This window comes from Grus americana, chromosome 18 (assembly GCF_028858705.1).
Source record: "Grus americana isolate bGruAme1 chromosome 18, bGruAme1.mat, whole genome shotgun sequence".
NCBI classification, from domain to species: domain Eukaryota; kingdom Metazoa; phylum Chordata; class Aves; order Gruiformes; family Gruidae; genus Grus; species Grus americana.
This window is the reverse complement of record NC_072869.1, coordinates 4,374,294-4,385,214: the sequence shown is the minus strand read 5'-3', so window position 1 is coordinate 4,385,214 and position 10,921 is coordinate 4,374,294. Positions and strand designations below refer to the sequence as shown.

Sequence of the window (10,921 nt, the reverse complement as noted above, 5' to 3'; positions counted from 1 at the left end):
CCTTTAAATAGAGCTGTCTCCACAAGATGCATTTTCATGGACAAAGTCAGCTCCTGTGAGCCCCTCATGAAGGAGCTCAGTACCAGAAACAAGATAAGACAGACCTAGACTGGCAACAGCCAGCACAGGTAGTAGAACCATAGTGTGCATGTTGCTTATGGAAAGAAGTCCTTTACCTTATTTCTCATTGCCCTCAGAAGATCCCGGACTGAGCCTCCTTTATACGATCTGAATTTTCGAAGATCTGCAAAAGAAATGACAAGATTTCTTTTTGTGTTTTGATGCAGTTTTAGGTGCTAGCCTCAAAAGTAAGGTAGGTGTGTCTACAGTCACACATCCTTATAGCTGTGTTTCAATGTATAAACACGTACTTTGATTTGAAAAACTATGCTGACGAGTAAAGGTCATGTGCCAAAACTGAGACGGTGTTATCCTTGTTTTCCTGTCCCAGCAAACCAGGACTTTCCCCTCTGATAAAATACTATCCGTTACCTGTCTGAAGAGGAACAGTGATGTGCTCTCTCCAGTCCATTTTCACCACCTCTCTTCCACCTCTTTCCAATTGCTTGACTATTGGACCATCTAAAGATTCTTTCTCTATCCGGTCACTAACATCCTGGAAGAGACAGTCACGTTATTTCTAGTTTTATTTCCAAACTACTGCTTCTGGCCAACTAATTGATAATGGAGTTATGATTCTACTTCACCCCTGATGAAGTGCAATACAATGCATTATGTGATAGTTTCTGAGATGATGAGTTATTTCACCATCTGTCAAAGCCTTTCATCACAGAGTAAAAGATACAGATGAAAGAACCTTGGGGTCCTTAGCCAGTTTCCAGCCCCCCATCAGGATTGTGCGCATGCACTGTGGCAGGCTGCCCTGTTCTTGAAAACCTGCCATGCAACATGTTCTCCTGCAGTGCTGCTGCAGCTGGTCGAGACCTTCTCACTCCAATTTAAGTTGATAACATCATGGTCTAGCCCTGCCATGAAAGAGTTTCTGTAGGACTAAGCCAATTGCTTATGAGCTACCACCTAGATATTACAACTTTCCTGCTTCATTCCTCCCAGTAAGGCTGTGGATTCTATCACCTCAAGCATCCACAAAGTTAAGAGAGATTGAATACAAGAGCTGAAGAATGTTTACAGGACTCCTTAGAACTGAACCGACTGAAGAGGTCAACACAAACCTGAAAAAACTGGAGCTGTTTTTCTAAACTCCAAAAGAATGGGTGTTTCAGCACACAGCTGGCAGATGGACGTTTCTGGGGGTCCATGTTTATCATTTGCTCTATTAAATCACGAGCAACTATGTCTTCTGCAAGGAAAAGGGTGATAATCCTTAGGCTGTAGGGAAATCTAATGTTCCATACTTTAGAAAAATCTACTTCTTCCAACACAATCCTAAACACTAGCCCCACCACCTCAAGTACTGCCCTCATAGATGTGCTGTCAGTAGTGCTGAATCTGTGATTATAAAATACATGAAATAACTCATTAAACACATGAAATAACTCTACAGTCAAGCTTGTAGGATTCCAAACTTTGTACCCCAGAGCTCTGGGTTACTAGTGCTAAGAACTTTAAGCGCTTTACTTCAGGAGTACATTAGGAGTACAGCTTTCACCACTGCTGGGTTGGGAATCACTGTGGGTCATAGTTCTGTCATTTCTGTTGGTATTTTAACACCTATGGAAAGTTCACTATGTGCTGTAGTGCTTTATGTTTACCGTGCTTTCCTTACCGTGCCTCCCTGCATTTAAAGACTCCAGGCTGTATGCACCCAGCAGAATGTTGGCTTGCCGCTGTAGAGATTTGCCAAAGGGATGGCTGCCTTCAGATACCACGTAATAAAAGACACAGCCAGCTGAAAAGATGTCCACGGTATATGTCTGCAAATAAACAACTTTTAATAGCAATAAAGCTCCCCCCACCCCCCCACCCCCCCCAACATTGAGTCATCATCACAAGGTGGTTATTTGCATCTAAGAGCAGAAGAAAACTTTTCAGAATCGCATGTTCAGCTGCAAGCCAGCATGAATGACCTTCCAACCCAAACTTGTACCAGTCCATGAATGCCAGTGTTGCCCACACTGCAGCACTGTTGGACTGTACTGCTTCCTCCCAGGGAGCCTAATAGAAAGATGAAGACTTACAGGGTTCTCTTTGCAGTCTTCACTCAGCATCTCTGGGGCAATCCAGCCTTCGGTGCCTGGCACACCCGATCGGCGGCTAAAGCTGTGCCTGCCCACTGCCAGCTTCTTGCACAGGCCGAAGTCTGAAATCATAGCTTTGACTTTCCCGTGGGCATTGGGCATTGAGATGAGGATGTTATGGGGCTTCAGGTCCCTGTGGACTATTATAAACACCCATTTAGCCACTCCAGGTAATCCCAACCATATGTGTAAATTTTTAATGTGTTTGCATTGTAAACCTTTTATATGGCTGAACCACCGTTCATTAAATCAAAGTCCTAACCTCAAGTTATTGTCTTTGGTAGGGGCTCATGACTTTTTTATTCCATCACCGCTAGTCATGTTTTATATGATGGCTATCCAAAAAATGCAGTGCCCTGAACAAATGTAATGACTAGCTTTACTGCTCCGGTGCAGCAGACTGTTACAGGGACAAGGCCAATGCAAAGGACAGACACTATTGCTGCCAGCCCTAGGTGGAGCTTCTACTTGCTTGAATGAGCAAGTTCCCAGCACCAGACCAGTTTCTTTTTTTATAGTTAAGAAAATAGACCATTCTCCATCCAATACTGACACAAAAGGGATTCTTACCAATACTAAGGGAGTGCAGGTAAGCAAGACCAGATGTTGTCTGTTGCAGGAGAGTGATGGGCTGTAAGCCATGGTGACTGAAGGCCTTCTGCTCAACATACTATACATTACAACAGAAAAACAGAAGATTCAGCCACAACATTGCTTACCGTTACCCTCTGCATAAATAGTAAGTCTATCCCCTTCACTCAAAAAAAAAAAAAAAAAAAAAAAAGGTTAGGCTGGGTAAATTGTGCTAGCTCATAACATACATAAACCAGTCTTCCCCCCGCCCAATTCTGCAGGTTTGCAAGTGACCCATCACCTCCTGTAAAGTGGCAGCACACAGCTCAATGGCTATGTACTGAAACTGCCGGTCCTTCTCTGTGCAGAAATAGCGGATCACATTAGGATGCTCATCTGACTCTCGCAGCAACTGTACTTCACGGTCTGCAAAGCTGAAGCACTCAGGAAGAATTCTTTTCACTGCAACATCACGGTTATCAAATGTTCCCCTACAGACAGGAAGGAAAACTGCATCATCCTTTTACACTCTGTACACAAAGTGTGTACAAAGCAAGTGACAACTGACATTTTACAGAGGCATATTAAAGCATTTCTCATGCTGGAAACAGATACATTTGGTCATTAAACATTTTTAAGAAAGTACTTTTTGCTAGTGAGGAAACGCTGCATGAAAATACTCCAGATACATGCAGAATACTTTTTTCAAAAGTTTCATTTCTGTTCATATTAGATACGTGTTTTGGTTTCGGTTGTTTTTTTGTTTTTTTTTTCCTGAAGACCTAGTGCAAATAAGACGTTCATTGGTTTATTTAAGGCTAAATGCACATATTGTCTTCTACCTGTACACAATTGTCCCTTCTGCTCCGTGTCCCAATACATCTTTTGGGTTAAACGAAATCTTGCCAACCATTACTCTGTCTGCAGCTTCACCTGAACAAAAAACAAGCAACAAGGACTGGTTAAGGATGAGTCAAGTCAGCCTTTTACCACTGCGCATCCTTCTGGACCAGTATGTAAAAGTCTTTTTGCTCACGTTTAAATTAACAACACAGATGATCAAAACAAATGAACATCAGCATTTTGTTACGCTGAGTAAGCAAATACTCTCTGGTGATCAAATGATCCAACATACAGTCAAACACATTCTGTACACAACGCCTGACATGAGGTCTGGAAGGATCGTGTCTCAAGACAGCGTAAGAGACTGGTGGTTCTCAGCAGACCGAAGTTTTACAAGTGGCTTGTTGAATTTAGAAAATGCTGACTGACAGTTATGGAAGTGGGTTTACTAGCAGTTCCCCTGAATAGCCTTGGATGGGACAAATGAGCACACAGGAAGATCAGGCAGGAAGGCAGGCTGCCTGGCAGAATCCTTGTTTCTGACTCCAGTTAATCGTAATAGTATGTATTTTTATTTAAACGAACTTCTCTCTAGAATGGCTACAGGTTATAAGGATGTCCTGCATTCTGAAGGACAGCAGAATCCTGCAGATGGCAGTTATGAACTGGATGTTTTTCTAAAGCAAAAAAATCCTGCTCGAAGTCAGGGCTTGGCACACCTGCACAGTGCTTTAAAATGGTCAGACTGAGTGAGAATGATGGCCCTTTTCAGCTTTCTGATCTATGAAGTACCACCAATACGTATTTTAATTGCTGTGCTGTATCATCGCACAGACTGGAAATACAGAGACTCACAATAAAAGACACTGGATCAACTTTACCTCCCTCCTCTTGCTCAGTGGAGAGGCAGCTCCCAACATCAGATGTGGAGATGCTGGAATACACAGAATGGTTCGATGCTCTGGGGGACATATTTGGCGTGCTGGTAGCTGAGCTCTCTGTCTGCCCGTAGGAGGTGTCCAAGAAATCTGCTTCTGGGGGCAGATCGCTGGGAGCACGAAAGGGCAGCTTCTGTTGCTGCAAGAGCTGTATCTTCTCTTCCAGCTGATGCTGCCTCTGTTGCTGCTGATGGACACTCTGTGAGAAAGGACCTCAGTTCCATAAGCGGAGTAAAGTTTCTTACAGTCACATCACAAAAGGGAACTCTATAGCTATCGGGGTAGCTACATCCAAAAATGGGGGAAAACTCTTTTGTTATGACACTATCAGCCAAGTAGGCTGGGGAACTTGCACTCACACACTTTCAATTTCATTCTGAACTTCCATTTCAAAGCTGAGAAATCACACTGGTTGGTTAATATGGCAAAAGCTAAGTGTTACTTGGTTGACTAGGTGTCTTTAAACCACAGAATGATAAAGGTTTTGATCCAAAAGCTGGAAAACCTGACAGTGGTTCAGGTGAGGAAGAGAGGACTGAAGCCAATGGTGTTAAGATCATGTCCGTGAAAAGAGTAACACATACAAAAAACAGAATTAGTGGGATGAAAAAAAAATAATCTCCAGATTTGGCACATATGCCCAGAGAAATCACTGCTATGTCAAATCTGTAGCCTTTGGTACCCCCTGCACATCTGTGAGGAGGGAAAAAACCCTGTAGTGTGTTACATTCTAACTCCTGTATCATTTCTTGGGCTGTAAAATGTTACTGACTCTCCCAAAACTCAAAAGCACATCAAGCCAAGTCAGCATTACCATTGGATAAGTGATGATAAAAGCCACCCAGCCCACAAGCAGGAAAGTGCTGAGAATGATTGTGGCCATGTCCTTCAACATGGAGTCCACAGGGGCCTCTGGCCGAGGGACAGCCCGAGCAGGTTTCTCCTCAATAGCCTTTGGAACCGTGGGAGGCACTTCTGTTGAGGAACCTTCAACTATGCCAATAACCTACAAGGCAAAGAAAGCACTGTTAGCTCAGTAGCTTCATGGGTGATGGAGCATTTATACACTAGCCTTTCTGCTAAATAATTTTCAATCATTTCTAATCCTACCAAAGTTACAGAAAGCTTTGCATGTGGGGAAAAAATCAGCTGAAAGCCCTAGTTCTGAAGGAATGACACATCATCATACCAGAGACTCTACATGCTAAGTACATGAAAAGCTGACACAAAAAATGTGAAGTAATTCCATGTAGCTTTTCTTTTGAGTCCTTCCCCAACTTCTACTTTATATTCTTCAATCGTCCAGTAAGATGATTATTCTCATCACAAACCTCTTCAATAGTGGCTTTATCAGAGTCAGCCGGAATCACATTTTCAGGCCTCTTAGGTAAGTTGCTTGGGAATTTCTCCAGGATCTTTGTAGGGGCAGATAATGGTGTTTCATGGTGCCCTTTAAATAAAACACATTTGTTGAAATAACAACTTGTCCCTTTTTAGGAAAGATATCCTTGATTTCAGCAGCTTTGCTGAAAAAGTTGATTTACAAAAGGCTTGAGAACATCACAGAACAAAAGCTCATTTTAAAACATTTTTTCCCTCTGTTCTTCCCAAGCAATCACAGGTCTAGGGATCACAATCCACAAGAACTCTGTGCTCAAGCACTGGCTGTGGATTTGGTTCCTGACCATTAGAGGAACGCACATGATGTCTCCTAGCTGGCTCACTCTCAACGTAGTTTTGCTTTGTGATGTGGCCTTGAGGCCATGTTCTAGACAAGAAATGGTTCTGAAGGGAATGGGTTGCACCGCACAAGAAGGAAGCAAGAATCGATCCAGCACTCTGCTACAATTGCTCTTTACACTCCTTTGGCTCATGCTGCCCAAGTAAGTGAGAAGAGGGAGATGCTACTCTGCTCCCAGCTTTTGCTGTTGGAGTAGACAGGGGAAGACTCTGGCTCGTGTATAGAGCAGGAAATAAAAAGGAGGGGAAAAGACTGAGGGCAACGGGTCATTCAGCCCAGAGGAATACCAACTGTTGAAAGGGAGTCGCTTATGTGCTGCAAGAACAGGACAGTATTAACAGAGGAAGGGTTTGCAGGAAGAGAGATGTGGTAGTTAAGGACACTGAAAGTTACACCCTGTCCCTGCCACAAAGGTCCTATGGCATATACATCACTTAATTATAAACTTGCATCTTGAAAACTGAACTTCAGACAGTTCTTCATTTTTGAAGCAAAATTGTAAATGCCCTGAAAAGTCAATTCCAAAATTTTGGGATTTGGGACACACAGGACAGGCTGACACTTTATTAATATTATCTTCAGCCTCTGTGCCTTCATCCTCCACTGTAAAATGGGGAAAACAGGACTGATCCATGCAATGAGAATTAAAGTAACATTATGCACAATAAAAAAACCCCAAAGACACCAGAATACAGTAGTTACAGTAAATAATAAATTATCTATACCCCTCTCTGAAGGAGGGGGCAAATAAACAATAAACAACTTTCCACATATTGAGCTAAGCACTCTTCATCCTACGCACTGAATAAAGCAGTGGCCATGGAAAAATTATGCATTTGTATACTTAAAGACATTAATTCATATGCAAACGAAGATGAATTAGAAACAATTACTAGAATTCAGTAATTATTGCCTGAGTTTAGGCAGTCATTGTGACTGATTTACAGTTCTGAGGTTTGGATGAGAATTGCCCGCCAGATGGCAATGTGATCCTGCAGGAGCGGCAGAGCGGGGCCAAGCGAGGGACCGGGGATACCTATTAAAAGCCAGTCGTTCCAATAGTTGAGTTTGTTCTTTTCTTTCAGTCTGCCTGAAAACTTTACATCCGTACTGGGGGTGATAACACATTCACCATTGTCTTCAATTGTGACTCCTTCTGTTTTTGGACCCTCTAGTAAGGGTATGGCACTGCCGCGGGGCTAGAAAGAGAGACTATTGTTACAATTAAGGAAACACTGTGTCCCTATAATATTTAAATAGGCATATAATAAAAAATTGGAGGTCAAAATTGGTGGGCAAGGAAAAATTACTGGCAGCAAAGTCACCATAAGTAAACACTGCCATTGCGCCCTCAGCAACTGCTTCAACAACCTTGGACATTAGACCTTCGAAGTAACGTGTTGCCTAGGAGATGAGATTACTCTCTCTTTTTTTAGAAAAGTTAAACAGGATCTTTATTTCCTACCTGGACAGCCACAGCGTGAGCAAAACAAAGCTATGATGCAGTGTCCTATCTATAGGGAGTTACTTTGATGAACAAACCAGCAATTTTAACATTAAGCACAATGGTCCAACAATACCGCATAGCAACCTCTGGTCCGCTCCTGCTAAACTTGCCTGGCACAATTCCCGATGAGCTACAATTACTTTGCAGCATTTGAAATGATTCCTGAAATATGGTCATGCATTCTAAGGCTTTCTGTTAATTGTTTCATGAAACATTTAATTTGCTATGCATTTCTTGATAGCAATCTGCATTTCAAAACAAAATTTCTGTAGATGTACAGCCTTCAGTGTTTAATTTTCTATTTTAATCGGATCCCTTTGCCACTTTACTATGGCAAAGTTGTCTTTTTTTAAAATATATTTTTATGTATGTTTCCATTTCAACCTTTTTTTAAAGCCAGGACAGTACTAACTCTGTAAAGTCACTTTTCAGCAGGTGTCATTCGACTCTTGCAGCTCCCAACTTACCACAACAGTTACTCCTTCATGCACCATGGATGGCGATGCATACAAACTTGTGGAGTATTTCCCTACATAGAGAGTTGGTCTGGAAAAAAACAGAAAGGTTAGAAAGAAGTGGACAAATGGATGTTTTACCATCTTAGCTAAAACCTTGGCAACACAATCCTGCAGAACTAATGCATGAGTTTCTCAAATCATCAATATTCATATCTTGAAAAGCCTGGATCTGTAAAATTGTTTTAAGTACTGCTGTACTATGAAGCCATTCTTTTTAATTATGAAAGCACTATTAGTTGATTATTCACATCACAATGACTCATTTGACAGAACTCATGTCCTATTTCTGCATTATTCAATAACTGGTATTTGCCAAAATGCTATGCAGCTTTTTTATCATGTGAAGGGCTTCACGTTATAAAGAACAATTCCATTCCACATCATAAGAAACTATTCTGATAAAAGTTATGAATATACATTTCCTAAGTTTATGATTGGTTGGGGTTTTTTTGGTCTCTGGCTTTAGACAGTAAAAGATCAAATACAATATAAAATAATGGCTGGAGAACTAGAGCTGCTTTTATGTATTCTTTTCATCATCTTGAAACTCGTAGAACAATCTTTAACTGCATGTTTATAAAGAAGGTTTTCATGACAAAGCTCTGTCAAACAGACAGTGAGAACAACAGGAATATTCATGCTCACGTCAGTTTGCTCTTGGTCTCCGTTTCCTTTGGGAAAGGATATTTCCACTTGGTAATGTGTCCAACCTCCCCAGACATGAACGTCAAGTATCGCAGAGTTTCTATCCCCACGTTAGTGTGCATAACTTTCCGTAATCCTTCACGTTGCCAGATGTAAAAAGCTACCACAGGAGAAGCGTAATTCTGAATCCACAGTACGTCCCCAGACTCACTGTCAACGGTCACCACCAGTCCATCTCCATTAGACACAAAGTGGGACATTTCTACAATATACAAATATACAGGAGATTATCTGGATTGCTGCAGACGTGCAATTTTACTAATACATACTAACAGTTCAAGCCTTACATTAACTGTGGAGTCCATTACACCTGACATTGCAAAAGAATAGCTGATCAGCAAAGCAGTGGTCAGAATTAGGTTGATAAAAGTTCAGTTGCAATGCAATAGCATTGCAATAGCTTTTTCTGAGTGTGCACCACAGTTTAGGTTTGCTTCCTCTCCTGCCACTTGTCACTACATTTTAAAGAGTTGTATCTTCAAGAGCTGTACCTTCTTAGCTTCAATTTACCTGAAGCTACCTAACAGGCTCTAGGTATTACAGCATGTAAAGGAGAAAAACTGGCAGATGCGTATCAACTGCACAAAAATCAGACAGCCTGACCTATTAATTATCGAAAAAAATCAGAACATTTTTGCCTGTATGCAAAACCCATGGCCAATATGGGGGGTGGGGGAAAGACAGCAATTAAATTCCTACTATATTTTATGTCTTCATCAGGCAGAGTAGCTGCATAATCAAAATAGGTGGCATTCCATCGCAGCTCCTTCTTCTTGGTGTCATACATCGTGATCGTGTACTCTGTTAAAAAATATACAGTCTGTGAAGCAAAAACACCTATAAGAGAATAGAATCAACCACCTCAAATCTGAGACACCTTCAAAACACCACACATGCTATATACTGCGCTCTGCATTTCATTTTCCCAACACTCCTGATAGATAAACATTTCATAGCTGTTAAAGATAATACCCAATCCGCTCATACACTGATCTACAGGAACCTCAGAACAAGCCCTGCAGACAGTCATTGCCCACGTTACCAGTATTTTGTTTTTATTGCCCAGCTGCTTCTGATGTACTTCGCTTCACTAACACATTTCCAATCCCTGCATTCTAAGATTCAGCTTACCGTGTTCTGTAACTGAACTACCACACTTAAAGGACACATTAATACAGAGGTTAAAGAACAAGTCTATAACACTTATTTCTTTTTACTAGTCTACACCTACATAGTGTTGGTCTAATTTTAACAGTTATTTAGAATACTGCATTTGTAATTTAGTGGATATGCTGTATCTCCATTTTTGTTTAACAGTTTTTATACATTACAGGGCAAACTTGGGGTCACAGCTGCCACTGGAATGCACTGTGTTAAATAGAATATAAATGCCACTTAGTCAACAAGGAGAATAATGGGCCATGCCTACTGCCAAAGTTTAAAAAAACAGTATCTTTCTGCTGCTATAAAGAGTTAATAATTTTTCTGTGTACAGCCTAAAAATCGTAATTCACAGAAGTTTTTCTAAGAAATAAACTTGAAAACGTGAACTGACCACAAGGTCATTTGTCATGATCCTAAACTTTAAGAACAACGACAAAATCAAATTTTCTTCTAAGCTGCAGAAAAAAAAACATATGACCTGTTCTCCCAAGATACAGGAGGGATGTTGATGGGCAAAGACTTTCTGCAAATGAGGAAGTCAAGGTTTGCTGTTTCTCCCCAGTCATGAGGTCAATCACGTACCAAATGTCCTGCTTCTTACCTGAAATCATAATTTAAGCCACATTACCATTCAGTTGAAAAACTGCACTTCCATCAAGCTTTTCAGTTGTCCTCCTTCTTTAGTAGGCTCATAAACTTAGCACCAATAAAGC

The 10,921-nt window shown here is 41.2% G+C and overlaps 1 protein-coding gene across 2 annotated transcripts in view; it reads right to left on the bottom strand.

Annotated features, from left to right (window-relative positions):
- The window catches only part of ERN1 (endoplasmic reticulum to nucleus signaling 1), a 38,364-nt gene that overhangs the window by 2,116 nt on the left and 25,327 nt on the right, over window positions 1-10,921 (bottom strand). The window contains exons 6-21 of one of the 2 annotated variants that reach the window (XM_054846903.1): window positions 10,687-10,809; window positions 9,744-9,845; window positions 8,985-9,246; window positions 8,289-8,367; window positions 7,351-7,513; window positions 5,905-6,023; window positions 5,388-5,579; window positions 4,517-4,772; window positions 3,635-3,725; window positions 3,094-3,283; window positions 2,790-2,889; window positions 2,160-2,359; window positions 1,748-1,895; window positions 1,194-1,321; window positions 493-616; window positions 177-244 (exon numbers count right to left, since the gene is read on the bottom strand). In XM_054846903.1, coding sequence (XP_054702878.1) covers window positions 177-244; window positions 493-616; window positions 1,194-1,321; window positions 1,748-1,895; window positions 2,160-2,359; window positions 2,790-2,889; window positions 3,094-3,283; window positions 3,635-3,725; window positions 4,517-4,772; window positions 5,388-5,579; window positions 5,905-6,023; window positions 7,351-7,513; window positions 8,289-8,367; window positions 8,985-9,246; window positions 9,744-9,845; window positions 10,687-10,809 — 2,345 coding nt within the window. Of the gene's footprint in view, window positions 1-176; window positions 245-492; window positions 617-1,193; window positions 1,322-1,747; window positions 1,896-2,159; window positions 2,360-2,789; window positions 2,890-3,093; window positions 3,284-3,634; window positions 3,726-4,516; window positions 4,773-5,387; window positions 5,580-5,904; window positions 6,024-7,350; window positions 7,514-8,288; window positions 8,368-8,984; window positions 9,247-9,743; window positions 9,846-10,686; window positions 10,810-10,921 lie in introns of those variants that run through there. The other variant, XM_054846904.1, reaches the window with a different exon arrangement.